The following is a 23,942-nucleotide window of genomic DNA, read 5'->3' on the forward strand; positions in this document are numbered from 1 at the left end:
GGTGCGGCGGGTGCGGCGGGTGCGGCGAATGGCTGAACTCGAATCGCACAGAGATCGGATGTGATTTGCACTGCAGTGCGGTGCGAATCACATCCGTTCTCAAACCGCTGCAATGTGAACCCAGCCTTAGTGACACTGGCGACGGGGGGTGATCACGGGGTTAAACCTTTATTGGGGGGGTTAGGGGGGTACCTTAGAACTAAAGGGGGCTAACCCTAACTGCCCTAACAGTTATTAGTCACAAATGACACCCGCCGGGTGATCAGGGGGTTAAACCTTTATTAGGTAATAAATGGCGGGTGCCCTGAAACTATAAAAAAATAACTAACCAACCAGCGTCACCTGTAACAGTTATATGGTGATCACAGGTGAAAGGGTTAACTAGGGGGCAATCAGGGGGCTTTATGCGGTAGTATATGGGGGTCCCTGGCGCTATAAAAAGCTGCGGCGAACCTAAATACCTACCTGCCTAACTAGCGTCACCTGTGACACTAATACGGCGATCAGAAAAATGATCGCTTATTAGGCTGGGTTCACACTGGAGCGATGCGGGAACGCCACGAATCCGCGGCGGGTTCCCGCATCGCATGCCTCCCGGCGGCAGTTCACACTGCCCTATGCGAACTGCTGGGAGTGTCAGTGAAATGTTACTGACACCCCCAGATCAGTTCGCATATCGCAGTGCGATCTGCAAACTCGGATCGCATGGTGTGAACACCCATGCGATCCGATTCTGCTGCGGGCCAAAAAAAGGGTCCCGTGCGAATTTGCGGCGGGTGCGGCGGGTGTGGCGGGTGCGGCGGGTGCGGCGAATGGCTGAACTCGAATCGCACAGAGATCGGATGTGATTTGCACTGCAGTGCGGTGCGAATCACATCCGTTCTCATAAACCGCTGCAATGTGAACCCAGCCTTAGTGACACTGGCGACGGGGGGTGATCACGGGGTTAAACCTTTATTGGGGGGGTTAGGGGGGTACATTAGAACTAAAGGGGGCTAACTCTAACTGCCCTAACAGTTATTACAGTCACAAATGACACCAATGCAAAAAAAAAAAAAAAAATGACATTGGTGTCACTGTGACTGGGGGGCAGGGGTAATTGGGGGGGTGATCGGGGGGTAAAGGGGGGGTGTGAGTGTGCCTGGCATGTTCTACTGTGTGTGTAGAGTGTTGGTGCAACTCACTGATCCGCTCTCCTCCGTGTCGGAACGAAAAATACCGACACGGAGGAGAGAATACATCACTTCCTCTCCTGTGTTTACATTACAGGAGAGGAAGTGATGTCACTGGGGATTTCCATTCGTCGAGAGCGATCGCGAGGGGGTGGCCATGAATGAATGGCCGCCCCCTCATCCCGGATCGCTCTCGAAGGAATGCCGACCGCCGCAGGCACCGGGGGGGGGCCCGATCGGGCCCCCCACCCGCGGGCAGGCAGGGACTTATATATACGCCCATATGCCTGCCCGTGCCATTCTGCCGACGTATATCGTCGTGCGGCGGTCGGCAAGTGGTTAAGTTCCTACAGCTTCTCAGCTCAAGGAAACCCACATACATCAAAACAGAACTGTGTTTTTTTTTTTTTTTATTTGAGTTTAAAGGAAACCTGTCATGGAGGCTGTTATTGCTGACCATTCCTGCTGAAAATAATAGTTGCTATCATGCAGATAAGTTGGCTTCAAGACACACCCAAAAAACATTTGTTGTTTACTCCTGTGAAATATTAAATGGTGTATTTAATTTTTTAGTGCCACAGAAGGTAAAACATTAATAAAAAAGGAGCTCAGGCTGCAAGACTCACCTCCTCCCCAGTGCTGCCCCCTACAGTAATTATTATCTGATGCTAGATCACTGGATATCCTCTGTCACTAGATATCCTCAAAGGCATCTTGTGATGCAGGGTGTCATGGACCTACCCTCTTAGGGTGCATAAGTACAGTGTCCTGAACACAAACTGAGATCATGAAATCAACACTACTCTTTGCATTTTTGCCTAGCCTGACTTCTCAGCATTAGAGAGGAGGGTCCTGTGTATCACATGACCATGAGGGGAAATTAGGAAGCAGAGCCTGAACTTGGGCTAGAAACATTAAAATAAAATGGGAAAATCTTGAAATATTGAGTGCTTCAAGTTTCTGTTGATATTATAGAAGCTTTTATACAGACTATAAATGCTTTTTGTTGGCTAATGTGAGGAGCCAGGACATGGTCTGAACTGTCCACACATCATTCTGTCTGATCACATTTATGTATATTAAAGGAGTTGTAAAGTCAGAAGGTTTTTTTCTCTTAATGCATTCTATGCATTAAGAGAAAAAGTCTTCTGTGTGCAACAGCCCCCTAATAATTACTGGAGCCCCATCTGTGTCCAGCGATGTCCACAAGTGTCTCGGCCATTCGAGGCTCTCCCTCATTATTGGGTGAGACACAGCAGCGGGGCCCATTTGCTCCCACTGCTGTCAATCAAAGTCAGTCAGCCAATCAGGGGAGAGAGGAGATGGGGCCGGTCCACAGCTCCATGTCTGAATGGACACAGGGAGCTGTTACTTGGCTCGGGTGCCCCCATAACAAGCTGCTTGCTATGGAGGCACACAACAGGAGGGAGGGGCCAGGAGAACAGAAGAGGGACCCAAGAAGAGGAGGATCTGGTCTACTCTGTGCAAATGCACTACAACAGAGCAGGTAAGTATAACATGTTTGTTATTTTTATAGGAAAAAAACTTAGACTTTACAATCACTTTAACCACTTGACCTCCAGAAGATTTATCCCTCCCCCCCTCTTCACGACCAGGCCATTTTTTTGCAATACAGGACTGCGTTACTTTAACTGACAATTGCACGGGGGTGTGGTGCTGTACCCAAATAAAATAAAATTGATGGCCTTTCTTTCCCCACAAATAGAGTTTTCTTTTGGTGGTATTTGATAACCTCTGCGGTTCTTATTTTTTGTGATTTAAACAAAAAACGACCGACAATTTTGAAAAAAACAAAACAATATTTTTTACTTTCTGCTATAATACCTATCCAAAAAACCCCCAAAAACAAATTTCTTCATAAATTTAGGCCAATGTATTTTTTTAATAAGTGTACATTGATTGATTTGGGCAAAAGTTATAGCATTTACAAACTATGTGATAGATTTATGGACTTTAAAAAAAAATTTTTTATGTTTTTACTGGTAATGGCAGCAATCAGCGATTTTTTGCGGGACTGCAACATTGCAGCAGGAAAAACCTATATATTTGTGTGGAGTCAGGTGATTGGTGTTCTGTGCCACCTGGATGCCTGTCTGGGTGGACATGGTATGTGCTGGATTTTATTCCTTGCTCCACTACATCCCTGCTGACAGGACAGACCTTTGCATTTTTTATGTATGCAGAGCTCCATCCTCTGTCTCTCCTTGCCGATCAGTGGGTACCGGTGGGCATTCATTGGCTGACATCCACTGATCAACTTATGCTGTGACTAATCACAGTAGAAGCGGCATGCCCCCAATGCAGAAATATGAACCACATATATATATACACGTGATTCTGCTCACCCTATCTGCTATAGGACGGTCAGCTACTGGTTAAACTGTATTTTCTGAGATGTTTACAGCAACAATGGCAGTTTATCCAGCAAGCCCACAAATTACTATATAACTATGTCTATTATATTAATCTTCTTATCATTCATTCAATAACCACATAGTGCAATCCCTGCAGGTGCACATTCTGGGGCAGATTGGGCAAAAAGTGTACTGTGGTTCAAAGCTGATGTATACAAAGCCATGATACATGTTAAAAATAAAAAGCTATACGTACATACCTCTTTCACAAACCATTGACAGTAAGCTACAGAAATCCATTCCCGAGCATGAATTCCACAATCCATAAGTATAACTTTCTTTGTCTTCTTTGAAGGCAATCCAATCTACAACATATATATTGGTCAGAATGACACACATGCAATTTATATCAATATCCTTGTTCTAAGATCATCTGGAAGATCATTGGTGGAAATAGAAGTTTGATGTTCATGAAGCTCATGCTTTGTGAAAACCGATTGCTCAGCCTCAGGATCTGGGTGTGAAGGAAATTAGGGACTATTGTTTAACTCCAGCTTAGATCCCTGATGTAAGCCCTCTTGTAACAGTAATAAGTTAAAGTCCAACTCCAGGTAAACACACAATTGTGCCTTGCAGTGAGGCTGCAAAGGGTAATTGTTTAGAAGATAAGAAAATACTTACCCGACTCTCCGTTGCCTCTTATCCCCCATGCTGCAGCAGTCTAGGACCCTGACATCATCAAGAACAAAGCAGGGTCCACAGCCTTGCATTGGATGTGTTGACTCCGAGGGACAGTCTTCCCCCAACTCCATCAGCACCATCCTCTCCCCTAAATAATACGAGCTGTGCCCCCACTGCAAGGGATCATTTAAAATTTTCCTGGAGTTGGGTTTAAACCACTTGTCTACCCGGACAATTTTCAATTTTTTGTAAACATGTTAAAATTATGTTGAAATCTACATTTCTTTGCTAGAAAATACTTTAAACCCTAAAAAAAAAATGTTTTCTGAAAGCAGAGACCCCGGAGAACAGAATGGTAGTCATTAAATTTTTTTTGTCACACAATATTTGTGTAGCCATTTATCAAGTTTTCAGGACAAAACACTACAAAATGTATTTTAGTGCAAACAAACACAATTTAATACTCAGTGTTTTGGTAAAATATAAATATGGGGTTGCATTGAATAAATAGATACCAAACACCTAAGGTTTTCCATAGGTGATGCTTTAAAAGACTTTACAGGTCAACAGTTTAGAGTCACCCATGAATTATGGCTCTAGATATATAGCTCTCATTCTGATGTGCAGTAGCAATACTTCATGTGTGGTGTCAATGCGTCAATTTGTGGTACAATTGCTGATTACATACACACACAGGACCTATGCATGTGTTGCACCCTCTGGTTTGCTACTAGTGGTAGTGTAGGTAAAATATAGTTTGGCTCAGGGCCTGAGCCATTGAATTTGGGTTAGGTTTCATTAGCATTCAAGGTTGGATGCAGGGGCATAGCTATAGGGGGTGCAAAAGTCACAATCGCGACCCGTCCCCAGGCTGCAGGGGGCCATGCGGCTCCCCTGTCAAGTTTGTCTACACTTGTATGAGCCAGAGCCGGAGTCCCAGGTAGGGAAGACTGCTTGCCTCTTGACTCTACACTGTGTATTCAGCTAGCACCAGGCTGGATAGGAGGACCAGCGGCATGACATATAGGAGAACCAATCTATTCTCCTACTGTCTCATGCAGGTCTTTTAGCGGCTGTAGGCCCTCCTATCCAGCCAAGAGTGTAGAGGCAAGCAGTCATCTGTACCTAGGACCACCAGCTCTGCCTCCCAGCTTCACCCCTTACTCTGGCTGCCGCTTCTTGCCTAAAGGCTGTTCAAGGCTGTTCCAGAAGGGTAGGAGAAATGCTCCCTGCCCGAGGTCACTCCTGGTAAGCATCAAACTCTCTGCCACAACAGAGCGAGTATAGTGTTCCAGGTGTGCTGCTGACTGTCACTCTGCTCCCTCCTATACTGCCCCCCTCCGTTCATGCTGTCCCCATACTGCCCTCCACTGCCTCCCTCCCATCAAAAATTGTAAAACAAAAAAAATATATAAAAAAAAAATTGAAAAAAACCTGTAAAATAAAATTATAAAAAACAAAACAAAAAAAAAACACTGACCCCATCCACTGCCCTACTGACCATGTCCACTGTCCTTCTGACCACTTTCACTGCTCTACTGACCAGGCCCACTGATCTACTGACCAGGTCCACTATCCTACTGACCAATCCACTGCTCTACTGACCATGTCCACTGCTCTACTGACCATGTCCACTGCTCTACTGACCAGGTCCCCTGCACTACTGACCACGTCCACTGCTCTACTGACCAAATGCACTGCCCCACTGACTGACAGTCTGACGCGATTTACAGTCCACACTGAAAACTCTGGCGGTGCTACCAGGGTTGCAAAGATCACACTTGTGACTAGGCTCTACCCTTCTGCCACTATGGCGGGGCCCAAGACTGAAGGACTGCACAACATGTGAAAGTGATCCGCTGTGGGACTGTAAAGGGTCGTGGGATCAGTGGGAAGGGCTTTAGGCTCTGAGGGAATGGCCTGGGTCAGAGGTCGGGGGGCCTTTCATGGTTTCTTGCACCAGGGCCCTGAAGGTTCTAGTTATGTTTCTGGCTGGATGACTCATCCTGGCAGCTCTCTGGTGCCTCCCCCTTGTTCTAGAATGTTGTATAATGTTCCAGAAATTAGTGGGCGGAAGCTAGGAAGGCTGTCCTGCATATTTAGGGGCCCTTAGTCAATCCCCAGGAGTTATGCCTGGCAGGGGACTAAGAGAGCCCTTAAATAGGGATAAGCCATGCCAGCAGTGGACTAGGGTGGAAGATGAGATGCAGTGCTGAGGAAGACTGTCGGTGGCCCTTGAGGGACCCGTGTGAGGCAGAGAGCCAAACTACATCACCTCTCACTGTGATGTTTGTGAAGATACCACACATGTTTGGTGCAAACACTGTTTACATATGTGTGCAGGACTTACATATGTGTTGTGTCTTTGTGCACGAGCATGGGAGCAGGGGTGGTTACATTTTGCTTTAAGTTTATTGTTTATTTTATTAACTTTTTTTTTACACTTTCTCTTTCTTTTGTTTTCTTTTATCAACTTTATTGCTATCACAAAGGATGAATCCCTTGTGATAGTATGGGCAGTGAAAAATACTCTTGTATTGTGACATCTGAGGTCTATTAGACCCAAGGTCTCTTCTCTGCCCTTAATAGCATCTGATCTAACAAAGATCGATTAGATCAGAGTAATGGCTTGTTTATATCCTGGCGAAATCAGAAGTGACAAAATATTTGTCACGTTCGGTTTCTTAGAACTGGAAAGGCAGCGGGGAGCCCAGAAAGGCAGCAGAAGGTGAAGGGGAACCTCCTCCCGCCACTTGTAAAAGCAATCCAAGAGCTAAGATTTCTTTTACATTACACAATATCGCCAGCTGAAAAATAAAGAGACTTGCCTGTAGCAGAAGGCATCATCCTGGTATCACCACTCAAAGTCCAAGAAGGTCATATGATGTAATACAGGTGGAAAGTGGTTATAGGTAACATATTAGAGAAGAAGTTAAAGTATACGTAAACCCTAACAATAAACATTCTTATTTAGTCAATTTTGGTCTGCAAAATATACTATTTTGAGTGTTTTTTGTTATATCTGCTTAATCAGTAAAAAAAAAGAAAAATTGTAATCTTGTGAGCTGATCCCTGTGCTTGCTGCCTGTGCTGTCTGTTATCAGTTACATTTCTCTAAGGACTACAGAACCACATCACTTAATGTTATGGCCAATAGAAGTAATATTAACTTGTTCCTCTTGTCTTACCATAGAAGGGCAAGTGCGTGTTGTTAGGCTATGTCTGCAAGTGTGTTATTGGTAAAATCCGAAAGGTGAAAATAAATAAAGAGAAGCCTGATAATATAAAACTGCTGCAGACAACCTATCTAAGAACTTGTAAACTACAATATATAATTTTTTAACTTTTTGGAAAAATATAATACAATAATAAATACAAAAAATCACTACACGCTTAAAACGATTGCTCACATGTTACATACACTAAATTAGGATGCACTGACATAAATTCCCTGTTACACTACACACATTAGGTATCCTTGCGTATACTGTATATCAGGTATGAAAAAAGTAGCATCATTTTTCAGTTTAACACTAAACAGGTTACACAAGTAAAAAAGTATTGCTTATTTAGCAATTCACTTTTTACTGTGCTGCTTAATATTTCTATATATTGGGAATAACAGGAACTTAGAAGTCATATTAGAGAATATGTTGGGTTTCTGTATTTTTTATTAAAAAATCAGCAGTCCCATTAATTCAGGCCATAGGCTTTGCTTTCAGAAAAAGCTACTATTGTTTGGGGAATCTGTAGAAATTTCACACACCTTTCATATCTGTTTATAGGTGCCTGTATAGTAATGGGAAGAATAGTTTCATGCAAAATGGAAGGCAGCACTCTGCAGCAAAAGGATTACATAACACCATATAAAAAAAAAAAAGAGAAAGGGAAAAGGAGAGAATTGCTAGTATCTTAAAACAATACAAACTAAAAAAGGAAAAAAGGTACGATTAAAAAAAAAAAAAAAAAAAGGGAATTGCTAGTATTTTCCATATTGAATAAAAAATAAATAACACCAACTGCACCTCCTCGGTTGAATTTTTGAGTTGGGTTTTGAGCTTTTCTCTTGATTTTTGAGATGGGTTCTCCTCTAAAATTCAACGCAGACCTGAAGGGTTTGGTATGGAATTTGGAGGGGGGGGGGGATCCATTATTGTGTTTTTGTATGGAATCCCACTTAAAATGTATACCAGACCTGCAGGGCCTTGTATCAATTATAGGGGGAACCCCACACAGGTTTTTTTTTTTTTTTTCGCATTGGGTCCTCAATTCAAATCTATGCAAGATCCTTATGCAGGGTAAGGGTCTAGTATAGATGAAGGATAGTCGCTGAAGCTGAAGGAAAGTGGCAGAAGTAAATTAACTTAAGCTTTCAATTGTTGTCAATTTAAAGGCATTTTGTTTTGGTAAATGTCAGTTTTACTGCAGTAGGCTATATACATCATACACCACTTCACAGGCAGTTTCCTGGAATCCCCCAAGCACGTTGTTAAAAGGATATTTTAATTTTTAATGTTTCACTTTAAACATTTAAAAAATTGCTTCTCCCTGCCAAACGGAATTACAAAAAAAATGTTTTTTTGGATTTGGTACATATTCTTCAGGGCTGTGCATAACCCCCATATAATTTGTTTGATATTTCCTCATATTAGTCTAGAAAACCACCATACTTGTTTTTTACATTTGTCTCCTAATGGACTTCAATGGGGTTTGGATTCAGCATTCACATTTCTGTAATGCCTGCCAAACCCTCTCATACCAAACCCTGGTACTTTAAGCTCATTCCTAGTGGTCATAATAGATCAATGATGTCATGAGCATCTTAACCACTGTGTGTACATGCAGCTGTGGGGTAGGAAATGTCCCATCCATGGCTGATTGGACCAGCAGTTCGACTGAACCATCCCTAATTAGTAAATGTGTTTTATTGGCGTCTTTGTTTCTGTTGGGGGGAATTTTTCAATTTCTTTTCTGCATTAACATTTTAAATGTAGAGGCGCTAGACTCGAATCAATAATCCAATAGTGACTAAAAATAGAATAAAAGTGTTAAAAAAATGGTTGATAAAAATATAGTGTTAAATATTCATGAAGTGCAAAATAGATATGAAATTACAGAGACTAAAGAAACAATTGTGCCAAAAAAATTGATGAGTTTCAAATAAAGTTCAGAAGCATTCTTCTAAACAAAATGGTTCTTAATTATTCAATGAAATTAACGTTTATATCACCAATTTCATTTCCACCCAATGTGCTCTATTGGAATGCCACTCACCAGATAGCCATGACCCCTTTAGTTAAAAGGAGGTCAGAAATCGCTTTTGTGTTAGATTTCTTGATGAAATTACACTTGTACAATATACATGGAAAAAAAAGCCTAATTTTTAATTATTCTTATGAAGTTTTAAAGATTATTCATATTTTGTTTTTGTTTTAGTTGGGAGTCAAATATAATTTTATGTTTATTTATTCCCATGTATTATGTCTATAGAAATGTATTATTTATTTATTATCCTGTGCTAGCTTTGGGAAGTGTACATTGAAGTTAGTATGCTAATAGTTAGTGGGGGTGGTGATCAGGTATCCCACCAATAATATGCTGCCACAGACTGTATAAAACACTTGATGATGTAATTTGACGAAATGTACATTGAGGCGTAACTTCCATGTCACATCGCCTCCAGATCCTGTTCTTCTGGTTCCCATTATTGGTGAGTGGAACGCTCCAGGACTTTAGCAGTCCCAATCACCACAAAAGCGGACAAACTCAGTGCCGGGGAGGGCACCTATTAATGTAAGCAGCTTGTATATGTTTTATAAAATCTTTTAAATAAATGGTTTCACACTATAGTAGCTCTTTCTCCAATTCATAGTGAAATGGTGGACCAGTGGAGTGGCACTGTGGATCCATGACAGGTGTGGGCCATGTTTGAAGACTCATCAAGAAATCTACCAAACAGGCGATTTCTGACCTCCTTTTAACTAAAGAGGCAATGGCTCTCTGGTGAGTGGCATTCCAATAAAGCACATTGGGGGGAAATGAAATTGGTGATGGTGATATAAATGTTGCTTTTATTGAAGAATTAAGAAGCTTTTTGTTTAGAAGAACACTTATGAACTTTATTTGCAACTCATTCGTTTTTTGGCACAATTGTATCCTCATTTTCTGTGATTAAATTTCTATTTTGCACTTAATGATTATTGAACACTGTCTTTTTATCAATCACATTTATAACACTTTTATTATTTTTTTAGTCACTATTGGATTTTTGATTTGAGTCTAGCACTCCCACATTTCAATTTTCTTAGTGATTCTTCACATGTTGCGGTAGCAGCTTCACCACTAAAATTATTATTGAAGTTTAATGCCCCATACACACAGTTGGATTTTCCGATGGAAAATGTGCGATCGGTTCATGTTGTCGGAAAATCTGACTGTGTATGGACCCCATCTGACTTTTCCCCTCCGTTTTTCCCGACGCACTAAAATTTTCCGACAACAAAATCCGATTGCATAAATTCCGATTGTGTATAGACAATTCCGACGAACAAAGTGCCACGCATGCTCAGAATAAACTAAGAGATGAAAGCTATTGGCTACTGGCCCGTTTATAGTCCCGACATACGTGTTTGACGTCACCTCAATCAGAACGATCAGATTTTGTGCGACTGCGTGTATGCAACACAAGTTTTGGCCAAAAATGTTGTGGTCGGAATGTCCGACCGTGTGTATGGGGCATTATGCACATAGTGGTGTGAGGTTAATTTTAATCCCATTTTTTACTTTCTGTTCTGACATCTGTCAAATAAATAGGATGGGGGTAGATTTTTCTGTTACTTCTGGTAACTGCCTGAAATCCAAATGGGGACAAATACAACAATGAAAAGTTAACAGATGTTCTAACTCTTCTATGCTCAGTCCTAAATTTAAAATAAAAACTTTGGATAGAATGTGAATGTTCTATCAATGAAAATTTACATAGGAAAAGATAGCAGGAGGATGAATTTCTCAATGTGTTACTTCCCAATCACAGGCTGGAGCAAGTCCTAGACCAGGCTGCATTGCTCAGGACCAGAGATTCTCACTTACTTTAAAATATTCGATTTTCCGTTCTTCATAGGTATTTCCAAGAAGGTGCTGTGACACTACATCACTATGCTTATCTTTAATCTGTTCCATCCACTCATAAATCTGTTAAAGGATATACAAAGCATTATTTATCACAATGTAGAATTTCGGTACCTTCTGTATAAAGTTCATACACCTTATTGATTTGGGGTAGTTTACACTTTGGGAGAAAATAAAATATACACATAGATATTATGTCAATTAATATTTAGTGAAAATGAATTACGTTTATAATTAATAATTGATCACTGGATGATATTTTTATTTATTTATATATATATATTTTTTTTAGTGAATATTTAAGGAATATAGTTTAAATACTATGGGGTTTATTTATATAAAATTTATTTTTTATATATATATAGAATACATTTTCGGTTGGGCATCACTATTATTATTATTATTTTTCGCATATATGGTAACTAGTATATGCATGAATTTGGCTGACCTCGAAACACCAGGCATCCTTAGGCTTACGAGTATTAACAGAATGAAAGGAAACGGCATTTCCGGTCTTGGTATATGTTACCTGTTTTCCTTTATACGATTAAATATGAGTGGGGAGGTGCATTGCTGCTAGGGTCTTTAGTCTAATATTTTATTGAGGGAAGCTGGTTAAATGCTGAATACTTTAGGTATTTTTATTTTTATTTTTATATTTACATTGAATGTAAATTGAGTGAACCTCATGCTACTACATGGATATAGAAGTGCTTTTGTGAACTGTTAGGGTTTTTAACACATGTACCGTAGATCCAAGAAATGGCTCAGTCTATGCCCTCTGCATTTTTAAAATTTCTTGTATATAGTTCTACATTTAGTAGGCGAGTTCACTAAAAGTACACTTATAGCTAGGCAGAAGTCAAAGTAATTAATGTTACAAAGTACATCTGTTTTATGAATAATGTACTTTATTTTTGTACTTTATTATCATTTAGACCAGGGGTCTCCATACGTTTTAATAAAATGGCCAGTTTATTGTCCTCCAGACTTCAGGGGGCCCTGAGTGTGGCCAGCGGGAGTGTAAATGTTCCTGGAATCAGTAAACATCACCACATTTGGTACTAGGGGAAAGAATAGTATCCCATCGTTGTTATCATTGGGAGGTTTAGTGCCCTATTGTTGGTGTCAGTAGAAGAAATGTTGCCCCACTGTTAATGTCAGTTGGCAGAATAGTGTTTCGTACCAGTAGGAGGAATGGTGACTCAAGAGTCGGCTATATCACTGATTCTAATTTGTGCTACAAAATGTAACTATTAAAGTAAATTTGTATTGTTAAAGTGGATCGAACAAACTCTTAGGGCAGAACTCTGGGGAAAAAAACAATATTTGTACATTTTCGCTGTAAAATAATTTCCCCTTTGATGTTTGAATTGGTGAATGCTGCTGAATTAGATAAAAACTGCAACTTTCATTCAATCTGACACCACTGTGCAGAAGTGCAGAACCTCTGGCTCTGAAAATGACACTCCTGAGTCTAATACAATGCATGTAATGAAGGTTATGTGGGTCGCTTGCATTCCACCTCTTCAATTCCTGAAACACCTTGTAATCTTTTCATTGAATATAAGGTGTTCTGTGATTGGATGCCAGGCAGATAAATGTCACAACCTCCCCTACTCTAATTCCGCATCACCTTTTATTCTGTGGAAAAAATACAAGATGTTTTATGAATGGAGTAGGTGGAATGTGACTGCCCCACATAGCCTCCATTGTATGCAGTGTACTAGAGTTAAGAGTGTAGTTTTCTGAGCCAAAAGTTTTTTTCTTAAAGCAGGATGAATACAATTTCACATTTTTACCTTTAGCTCTTACCATCCTTCAACAAGACACAGATCATTTGTTTTTTTTGTCCTGGAGTTCAGCTTTACGATTGGCAGCAGTTCTTTCAAGCTTTCACCCATGGTCTATTAATGGGTAGAGTATAACCCTGCTTAGAAGCAGCTTAAAGTGTATTTAGCCACATGTATTCTTTTTTTGTAAATGCACAGATGTGAATGAAGCCTCCTTGTTCTTGTGTTATCGCATCAATTTAAATTTCAGGCCCCAGTCACATCTAGTATAGTGGACATTTTGTGCCTCATTTTTCCTGTGACATGCATAGGACAGCCCGTTGATTTAAATGGGCTGTGCTATATGTGGCTTATGGGACATGTTGGTGTTTTGTGGGTTGCGTGGTTTTTACTGTGCTCTCAGTAGAGTATTGAAAGAACCACTGGCACTTTTTATTGCTAACCATAGTCAGACAGAAAGTGATAAGAACTCCAAAAATGTACAGTTGTCACCAGAAAAAGAGATGAGGGGAAGTATTTAAACAAGGACAACTGTTCTGGTGACAACTGTCTAACAGTGAAATTGCTCTCCTTTCCTTCTCAACCGATGCGTCCCATAGGGTGCATAGGGGAGCTGGAAATTTGAAAAAAAAAAAGTGAACTTAGCCTTTAAGCTTTTGATTTATTTTCAAAGCTCTTCAATATACAGCTATATGATTTAACAATATCAATCACTGACTTGATGTGAGAATATATAATTGTGAATAACTAGCATATATTTAATATATAACTAGAAAATTAAATGATAACCAGCACATATGTAATAGATAACTAGAGTATTTAATAGATAACTTGTTTTGCTTTGCTCTACAAAAGATTGAATAATAAAGAATTATTCAGTATAACATGTAGGGGTTGCTTTACTAAAGGCAAACAGACTGTGTACTTTGCAAGTGCAGTTGCTCCAGAGCTTAGTAATGACGTAAAGCTTCACTTAACAAAGAATACCCAAACACATTCAAGGAAAAACAAAAATGCATTTTTGCTTATACATAATTGGATTATGGAAGTCAGCAGGTCTTCCCATCATTCACTAAGCGGTGGAGAACCTGCACATGCAGTGTGGAACTACACTTGTAAAATACACAGTCTATTTGCCTTTAGTAATTCCACCCCATATTCTACAATCCATCAAAACATTTTGAAGATTTTCCAGTCTTCTAGTTTTTGCATTCACTCGCTTCCCAAGGCGACTTTTAGAAAATTGATCAAAAATGTAAATTTGAAATTTTGTGGATATGATCAGAATCTATTGCAATGACTGGAATATTGCTTGATTGAATCAAAATGTTCCCAGGCTTTTTTTTTCTTCTTTATATTTGTGCAGTTCCTGACCTACCTGATCCATTGGATGATACAAAGTATAGTTGTAGGTTTCCAGAGATACCGCCCTTGTTCTGCTCCGACTTGCAAGGGAGTTATCTGTCAATTTCTGAACATCTTCAATCGTGATTCTGGATATAAAGCAGATAATACAGTTAACAATTTGTATACAATATATTTCAGATTTGTTTGACTTAAGGTTAGAAGCTTCATATCATTACTGTTCTTTTGGATTTATAGAGTAGTGAAGAAAGAAACTCTGGGCATGCATAAATGTATTCATTTACTGAGCATGGTAAGAACAAGAAAAGGCAGATTTGTCAGACATCACTCCTGGTCCATTAAAATTAGTTAATATTGAGTTAATTTGAGTCTCATTTTTTGTTGTGTTCAACAGAATGCCATGAGCATGTGATAAAATGACATTGGTGTGTGCCCACTCCCTTGAAAGGATATAGTAACCCTAAAAAATCAGCTCTCTTGTTTGGTCAGTTTTGGCCTGATAAATATGTAATTAAAACCATTTTACTATATCTTTTTATAGGTGCAAAAATATGTGTTTACCCTACCATAAACCATGCCAGCTGTTTCAAGAGATCTCTAACGACTACAGAACCCATCTTCTCTATTCTATGTTATGGAGAAGAGGAAAGGGGAGATGTTTTGTAGTCTTGTCATCAGTTCAGAGTGTAGAAATGTGCTGCCTGCACTTGATCATAGTATATTACACGAGAAGAAAAGTGTAAAATTCAGACAGATTACCCACAGAGGTGGACTGATGGTGCTCCTGCTCAGAGTGTCATCTCAACACAAATGGAACATGGTGGTATAAGGTGAAGATCCAGCAACTTGACCTTCTGAAAAGTCACTTCATTAAATTGAGTGAAGTGTACTAAGTACAGTGGCTTACGCGTTTTGGCAATAAGCCTTAAAGTGGTTGTAAACCCTTACAACCAACTATGACCTACAGGTAAGCCTAGATTAAGGCTTACCTGTAGGTCCAAGAAATATCTCCTAAACCTATACGGTTTAGGAGATATTTGCTCGAAGACAGCCACCGCTGTCTACGGCGCATGCACCGTAGACAGCGATGCGCAGGCGCAATGGTGCAGGCCACAGATCGCGGAAGACCCGGGATCCATGGCAGTGGCGAAGAGGAAGATGGAGGACCGAATTCGGGGGCTTCGTTCTCAGGTAAGTTATTCATAATGAGCTAGTATGCATAGCATACTAGCTCATTATGTCTTTGTCTTGCAGGATTTTTTTTTTCAGGATTTTTTAAAAAGGGTTTACAACCACTTTAAACATAGACATATGGCTATGATTACTGCTGAAAACAATTGCAGAAACGCGCAAGACACCATATTTTGTACACTCCACTCAATGTAATAAAGTGACTTTTCAGAAGGTCAAGTTGCTGCATCTTCACCTTATACCTACATGTTTCATGTTAAGTACAGGGAAGGTAACGAGTAACATCTATGTATGAGTTCTGCTACTTCCTTTGTGTTACTTCTTCTATGTTTCCTCTTCGGAGGTGTTTGTAACAAATGTCCTGCTCCATAAAGAGGGTTTTTTTCATCCCCTAAAAACAATAATTGATCCAGTTATGTATTTTTAAAAACATAATCCTGTGTATATCCTCCTTTTTGCATCTGCCTTGATATCAGGGCTGATAAAATGGAGTGGCTCTCTGAAATGTACCCTACATGTACTTCACTGGAAAGAGTTATGAGCCAATCACACCTACTAGCTTGTAGACTGCATGGTGAATTGACCTCCATGCCAAGCCCCGAGGATATACTGTTCTGCTAATAAGATCAGGGACATCTTAATATCATCATGGGCCCCTGGGCAAAGTAATGCACTAGGGCCCCTACCAGGGAGATGGTGACTTACGGCACGCTATACGTGCTGTGGCACAGAGTGGGTGTGACTAAATAATGCTACATATCAGGCATGGCTTTTTGGTCTGGTTAGAAACAACAAATACAGACAACTAGGGAATTATCTCAAAATAAATTTGCCCCCTATACACACTGCCCCCCATATACACTGACTCTTTTTCCCTTTACACACTGCTCCGACTTCTTTTTGAAACGATCCCCCTCCCCACACTGCCCCCCTGTCATAAATGCCACTCCCAGCCTATCAGCAGGCTGTATTTATGTATGACTATACACAGTATGGGGGGGGGGGTGGAGGCATAGGGCATAGTACAGGGGTGTTAAAGGACACAGTAGAAGGGAGGTCAGGAGTGAACAGTATCAGGTGTAGTTATGTATGGTGTCAAGTATGGGTAGTATTGGGAGGTAAAGTGACAGGATTGGATGGTATATGGAGGTATATTGGCAGGATTGGATGGCATAGGGAGGTATAGTGACAGGATTGGATAGTATAGGGAGCTATAGCCACACCCCCGGCTCCGCCCACCAACGCGGGCTGCCTTGGGATGTATTGAAGATCCCTGAGGGACAGTCTATCATGATTAAATGAGAGGGAAGTGTTACAGGCAGCCCCGACATGGCTGATGCTCGTGCTGACCAGATCGACTTGAAAGCAGTACATGTATACAAAGTTTACAAAGCTGCAAGAGGACAGGGAAAATGCAGGGGCCCACCATGCAGCTGGAGCTCCTGGGCAGTGCCCAGGTGTGCCCACTCATTAAGACAGCCCTGAATAAGACTCCCCACTGCAGACCTCATAAGTTGGGTAATTTCAGCTCCTGTGTGTTCCCCTCCTCTGGGCTTTTTATACTTAAAATTAATGCATTTTACTGTTTATTTATTTGAAATAATTTTTTGAATTGCTACATCTTGCTGAGGTATTTGTTCTCTGCTTAATATGCCTTAATATCAACTTTTTGTAATCCATTTGCACAACAACACTGGAACTGGAAGAAAGAGGGCAGTTAGGGCTCTAACACTACAACATGCTTACAAGACAAATGATGTCAAAGGGGTTAATGAGGTAAATAGACTGTGCGCTTTGTAAGTGCAGTTGCACTCTGTAAGTGCAATTGCTCCAGAGCTTAGTAAATAAGGGGAAGCTCTGTTGCCTTTTATCATCCACTCATTCCAATCATGTGCAAGCAAAATTCAGTTTTTTTATTTTCCATGCATGTGATTGGGTATTCTTTGCAATATGAAGCTTTGTCTCATTTACTAAGCTCTGGAGCAACTGCACATGCAATGTGAACAATCTTTTTGCCTTTAGTAAATCACCCACAATGTGTTGCTGCTATTCGTTGTTTAGTCAAAGTCTGGTGCTGGGTCCTGCATTGGGCTGTACTGCTTAGCTGCAGTGCAGCCTGCATAGAGATCAAGGCCATTCTGTAGACCAAGGGTTCTTGAATGCACAAGACTGGATGAATGGTGTCATAAATACTTGCCAAGATAAAGCATTTCATAAACATTTGTTTTCAATGTGTATTCTGTGCAAGCTGGTAGTGCTTTGTTTTCTGTTGCTTAACCACTACAATACAGGGCACTTTCACCCCCTTCCTTCCCAGCCCAATTTTCAGCTTTCAGCGCTCTCGCTCTTTCAGTGACAATTGCGCGGTCATGCTACACTGTACCCAAATGAAATTGTTATCATTTTTTTCGCACAAATAGAGCTTTATTTTGGTGTTATTTATTCACGACTCTGTTTTTTTTTTTTTGCGATATAAGCGCAAAAATAGCGGAAATTTGGAAAAAAAACTATATTTTCTTTTTTCTATTTGAAAAGAAATCCAATAAAATCAAATTTTGTCATAAATTTAAGCCAAAATGTATTCTGCTACATGTTTTTGGTAAAAAAAATTCCGTTAAGTGTATAATAATTGGTTTGTGTGATCACGGACATATGTACGCAAATGATCATGTACATATGTGTGCAGGTGATCACGTACATATGTGTGCAGATAATCATTGGGACATGTGATTTTAGTGGGACATATGTGGGGGACATGTTTTTATTATTAGGGACATGTGTTTTTATTATTTGGGGACATGTATGTTTTGGGGACATGTGTGTTTTGGGGACATATGTGGGGACTGTGTTTGTACTGTGTGGTGTGTTGTGTGTGTACACTACACTGATGATCAGTGAGTAAAAAGCTGTAAAAAGCAGCCCATACTCACTGATCATCAGCCAGCTGCAGCGATCTGCTCTCTTCTCCTCAGCGGTGACTTCCGTGTGAGGAGAGGAGAGCCGATTGCCTAGCAACCGGCTGTTTGTTTACATCACATGACGGCCGTGATTGGACACGGCCGTCATGTGATCAGGAGGGCCAATCACAGAGCCCTCCTGCCGATCTGAGATGTGCCGTGTCCGGGTGACACGAGCACATCGGGATCGCGCCGCTGCGCGGGCGCGCGCGCGCGCGATCCCGCTGCTCCTGAATGACGTTCCCAAACGTCCTATCAGGAGCAGGCGGCTCCCACCCGGCCGTATATACGCATTGGCCGGGTGGGAAGTGGTTAAAGAGGGAGTCCACCTAAAAAAAATTTATTAAAAGCCAGCAGCTACAAATACTGCAGCTGCTGACTTTTAATAAATGGACACTTACATGTCCTAGGGTCCAGTAATGTTGGCAGCCAAAGCCGAGCAATCACTCTACTCTCGGCTGCTGCTGCTGCCATTCTCATTGAGGGAATCAGGAAGTGAATCGTTGGGGCTTCACTTCCCGGTTCCTTAGTGCGCATGTGCGAGTCACGCTGCTCGTCATAAGTGATCCCCGCTATCTCCTGGGACCTGTGTATTTCCCAGGAGACGGCGGGGGTGTGGGAAGGGGCGTGACTCTCGCGGGAGTCTATTCCTGGAAGTGGGTGTAGATACCTGTATTAGACAGGTATCTGCACCCCCTCCCCCTGAAAGGTGCCAATTGTGGCACCGGGGGGGGGGGGGAATCAAATGAGAGGTAGTTCCACTTTTTGGTGGAACTCCGCTTTAAAAGAGTATCATACCACTAGTATGTGGTGTTGCCCAGCTTGCCAAGTAGACAATGGCAGGTCTCAAAAAATGGTGACATGATTCAAGGTTGGCAGATTTATAAGTAATGGTCTTTGACTGAGCTTAGCTCTTGTAGCTATATCTTTTATGTCTTCCTTTATTGAACTAGTATTACTTAAGGCAGCATAATCACCCTAACTCATTCAGTAGGCATCTGGGTACTCAAACGCCAAAAAGGTGTTCCCAGCTTACCCAATGCTTCTGCCACCTGTACAACAAATGGAACAGTGAATTGCTTCTCCATTAAATGTAGTCAATCTTTCTTAAAATATAATAGATAAAGAACCATCCATTGCTCAGTCCAAAGATTTTCTGGCAGGTAATGGTTTCAACGATGCAGCCCTCCTCAGACTGGGCAATCTTCGGGTAACTGTAAAAACATACACAAGAGGGTGTAAATGTCTGGTGCATTACCACCAAAACCATTTATTAAAACACAACAGTGTTATATTCCCAAAAGTAAGACAAAATCAAAAGCTCTGAGGAAGGGGATCTGTCCCCCGAGCTGTGCATTTGATAAGCTTGATTTTATCTTACTTTTGTGAGTATAACATTTTTTGTGTGTTTTTAATAAATGGTTTTGGTGGAAATACACTAGGCACTTGTGCCCTCTTGTGTATGTTTTCTTAAGGCATAACTAAAGGCAAAACTTTTTGTTAGTGTGTAGAGGTATTGGAATGCTTGTCAGTTTTTATTGCTGTCTGTGCCCCCCTTAAGGAGATTCACCCTCTCTATATGTCTTGTGTACCATTATCATTTGAAAGTGAAAGTAGACGAAAACCCCACATTTTGGGTTAGAAAGGGTAATAGAGGGCAAAATCTTCTAATTGGGACACTAGTTCTGGTGACCTGGTGGTCCCAAAGGAATTGCTTTAATTTACAGTGTTTTCCTCTCACTTCCTGTTTGGCTATGGGACAGGAAGTGAAGGTAAATATCCATAATGGGACACAGATTGTGAAAAAAATATCTTTACTCTATCCAATATGAAAAAATTTTTTTTGCCTATAGTTGTACTTTAATTTCATATGCATCCCATTACAAAAAAATTGTACATTTGCTACTATAGAAAATGTAGCACCTAATTATGTGTGCATATGCATGTATGGTTCTTTCTTTTTCACCCTGCAAATTCCCACAGATACCTGTTGATCCTGCCAGTGAACGCCACCCAATGCTGCTAACTGTGATAGGATGGAAACTACACTTCACTGCTCCTGAATATAGAAGTTGCCACGCTCATGTAAGCTGTGCTTGTTTGCTTTACAGTGGACTGAAAATGTTGATGTGCCTATCAGCATTTACATTGCTGATTTACAATCCTGTAGCTTGTCAATCAGTGTCTTGCCAAACCCAGTCTAGGCCACTGCCTTTTAGATTACCAGCACAATCTCTGCTGATGAAACCCTCCCACTGTGAACGATCGTGTCTGGGAAGGGAAGGGTGTGAGACACAAATCAAGTAAGATTTGCCTCGCTCAGGGTGTTGTTTACTTTTGAGGCTTGTGCATCACAGAGCAATGGATTTGACACTTGTTTAGACTGTCATACAGGGAAGTTTAATTAGGCTGAGGTTCTGAAAGTTGAAATATCTTTTGCTATTACTCATTTAGACATATAAAGACATATAGTTGACAAGCAACATATATTTAAAGATTTATAGAAATCTAGTATAATTAATATAGAACCTACAGTATTTTCCCGCTAATGAGTCTACTTACTTAAAAGGAATGTTTTGCTGGTCGAGGTTTTCTTTCATGTGCTGGACATAGGTAGATGGGACCCGAACATGGATTTCTCTGCCCATATAAATATCTTCTACACTGTCTGGTTTCCACAGATCTAGCTGGTAAAGAAAAAAAAAAGAAAGAAACTTGTTAAAGGAAACTTCTATTGAGAGAAATTCAGAGGCTGCCATTGCTGTCCTCTTTCTAAAAGTGCTCATAGCCTGGCTGTCTCCAAGTCAGACTCCTGAATGACATTCTAATATGTAGACAGTGACTCCAAAATTTTTTAAGCTAATTAACCACACAGTGGCCAGAAAAAGAAAGGTAAGCTTTTTAAGCCTCCATATTTACCCAATATTTTGTAATCATTGTGCAAATTGGAACTGATTTACTAAATCAAATGAACAATAGCAGTTTACATTAATATAATAGATCGCTGCCAAGTATGGATTCCTTAACAGAGATGTGCACAATGGAAAAATTTATTTGGTTTTGGTTTCATTTGTTAAATAAATCATTTTGTTTAGAAATAATTGTTATGTTCGAAAGATTTGTCTTCGGAGCACTTTGTTATTTCAGGAGATTATATATTCATTTACATAATAGAAAGAGGTATTCCTGCACCAACTCCAATGGTTACAGCTAGCGTACTGCTGCAAACACTGAGGGAAATATCTGAACCTGAACAAAAATGAGAAATAGAAGAGTAGTGGTGCGCTGTACATAAAAAATAATAGAATGCTTAAAATAGTCACAATAAAATATAATATATACGCCAGATAATGGCAATTGCCAGACTAACACTGTGCAAAAAAATGCCAAAGAAACCCAATGTGGGCTAGTAGTGAAAGATAATAAGCTCAAAAAAATACTGACAATAGACAATCTTCAGTCCGTGCAACAAAGTGCTTATCTCCCAGGTAAAAAACAAATAATAAAAGGAATATCACATCATACATGTATATAAACAAAATGTAAAAGTGTCTATAAATATTCCATATTGCATATAGGCTAAAAAATAATAAGCCCAAACTGAAAGTGCAAGACAAGTGCTGACAAATAACAGTCTTTAGTATGTGAAACAAATTGCTTATCCCCCAAGTGAAAACACATAAATAGAAAAAAGGGGAAGTATCAAATCATACATGTAAAAATAAAATAAACATTCATAAAACAGCATAAATTGGAGTGTCTGTAAATATTTCCTTCAACAAAAATATATATAGTGCAGTATGTAGTGGTTCTATAGATCCGGAGAATAAAGTGCTGGTGCTGGTAAACCCAATTCAGTAAAGTGCTGCTAGTGGTGAATGACCCGTGCGATCCTTCGTGCTAGTTATATATATGGGTTTCCCCTTACCTTACTGCTGTAATTATCTTTTGGGTCCTTGGTGACCGTTCCTAGCATGGTAGCCCAGGTCCTTGTTGGTATATCTATCCTGCCTACAGTCAGCGTTGGCATCCCCTTTAACCCCCCTGGCGGTATTCCCGAGTCTGGCTCGGGGTGGATGTTTTACACCAAAAGCGGTAACCCCGAGCCAGACTCGGGACCGCGTCGCTGTATGCAGGGAGAGCTTTACTTACCTTCTCCCTTGGATCCAGCGATGTCCCCCCGCTGTACGAGCGGCTTGTCCTCCGCTCGATTCATCACAGAGCCGATCTCTGTTCCCTGCGAGCATTGCGACGCACGGGGACGGAGATCGGCGCCAAAAATCAAAAAGTGAAACACACATGTATACATACAGTATAATGTAATCTTACAGATTACATTGCTGTATGTAATTATTTCACATCCCCTTTGTCCCTAGTGGTCTATCCAGTGTCCTGCATGCAGTTTTATATTATAAAAACTGTTCTTTATGCCTGGAAACTGGAGATTGTCCATAGCAACCAAAACTGTCCCTTTACATCAAAAATGATTTTAGACCAGCTGGAAAACAGCAATAATAAATTGGAATCACTTGCAAAATTAAGTGATAGTGATTTGTGGGGAGATCCGTCATCAAATACTGAAAAGTAATGACAGTGCAAATTTCAGTGTTTTTGATTTGATTACATTATTGAATAATTTTTATTATTGTTAAATTATTATTTGGTATAATTATTTATAGTTATTTATTATATTATAATTTATGATTTCATTTTTCAAACTTTATCATACCCGGGATGTCTGCTAGACTCTGGTTTGGACAGATTTAAGTGAGTTATTCCTAAGAATTACAGGACTACAATATAAAACACCAAATTTTCATGCAAAATAATTGTACCGCTTTTAGCGCCTAAAATCCGAAATAATCGTACCGCCAGGGAGGTTAAGAGCAACCTTAGGGTATCTGGGATGGAGGGTCCATAAGCGGAAATTAGAAAGAGGAGGGATGCCCCATAGTGTAGTATATTACAGCTCTTCTGCTGCCACTTCCAGCAATGTCTCCTCTCTACTTCCTCCCGACTCACCTCTCACCCGCAACTTCCTGTCTGTGCCTGACATCACTGTGTTAGTTGTCAGCACTTGACTTGCACTTTCAGTTTGGGCTTATTATTTTTTAGCCTATATGCAATATGGAATATTTATGGACACTTTTACATTTTTTTTATATACATGTATGATGTGATATTCCTTTTATAAATTGTTTTTTACCTGGGAGATAAGCACTTTGTTTTGCACGGACTGAAGATTGTCTATTGTCAGTATTTTTTTGAGCTTATTATCTT

At 40.4% G+C, this 23,942-nt stretch overlaps 1 protein-coding gene across 1 annotated transcript in view; it reads right to left on the minus strand.

Annotated features, from left to right (window-relative positions):
- The window catches only part of LOC143924257 (carboxypeptidase O-like), a 71,201-nt gene that overhangs the window by 23,452 nt on the left and 23,807 nt on the right, over nucleotides 1–23,942 (minus strand). Inside the window, exons 3-6 of the mRNA XM_077448464.1 lie at nucleotides 21,225–21,349; nucleotides 14,528–14,642; nucleotides 11,318–11,419; nucleotides 3,808–3,912 (exon numbers count right to left, since the gene is read on the minus strand). Coding sequence (XP_077304590.1) covers nucleotides 3,808–3,912; nucleotides 11,318–11,419; nucleotides 14,528–14,642; nucleotides 21,225–21,349 — 447 coding nt within the window. The remainder of the gene's footprint in view (nucleotides 1–3,807; nucleotides 3,913–11,317; nucleotides 11,420–14,527; nucleotides 14,643–21,224; nucleotides 21,350–23,942) is intronic.

The sequence above is a fragment of the Lithobates pipiens genome, unplaced genomic scaffold, assembly GCF_037356315.1.
Source record: "Lithobates pipiens isolate NorthernLeopardFrog02 unplaced genomic scaffold, aLitPip1_a1.2 Scaffold_22, whole genome shotgun sequence".
Lineage (NCBI taxonomy): Eukaryota > Metazoa > Chordata > Amphibia > Anura > Ranidae > Lithobates > Lithobates pipiens.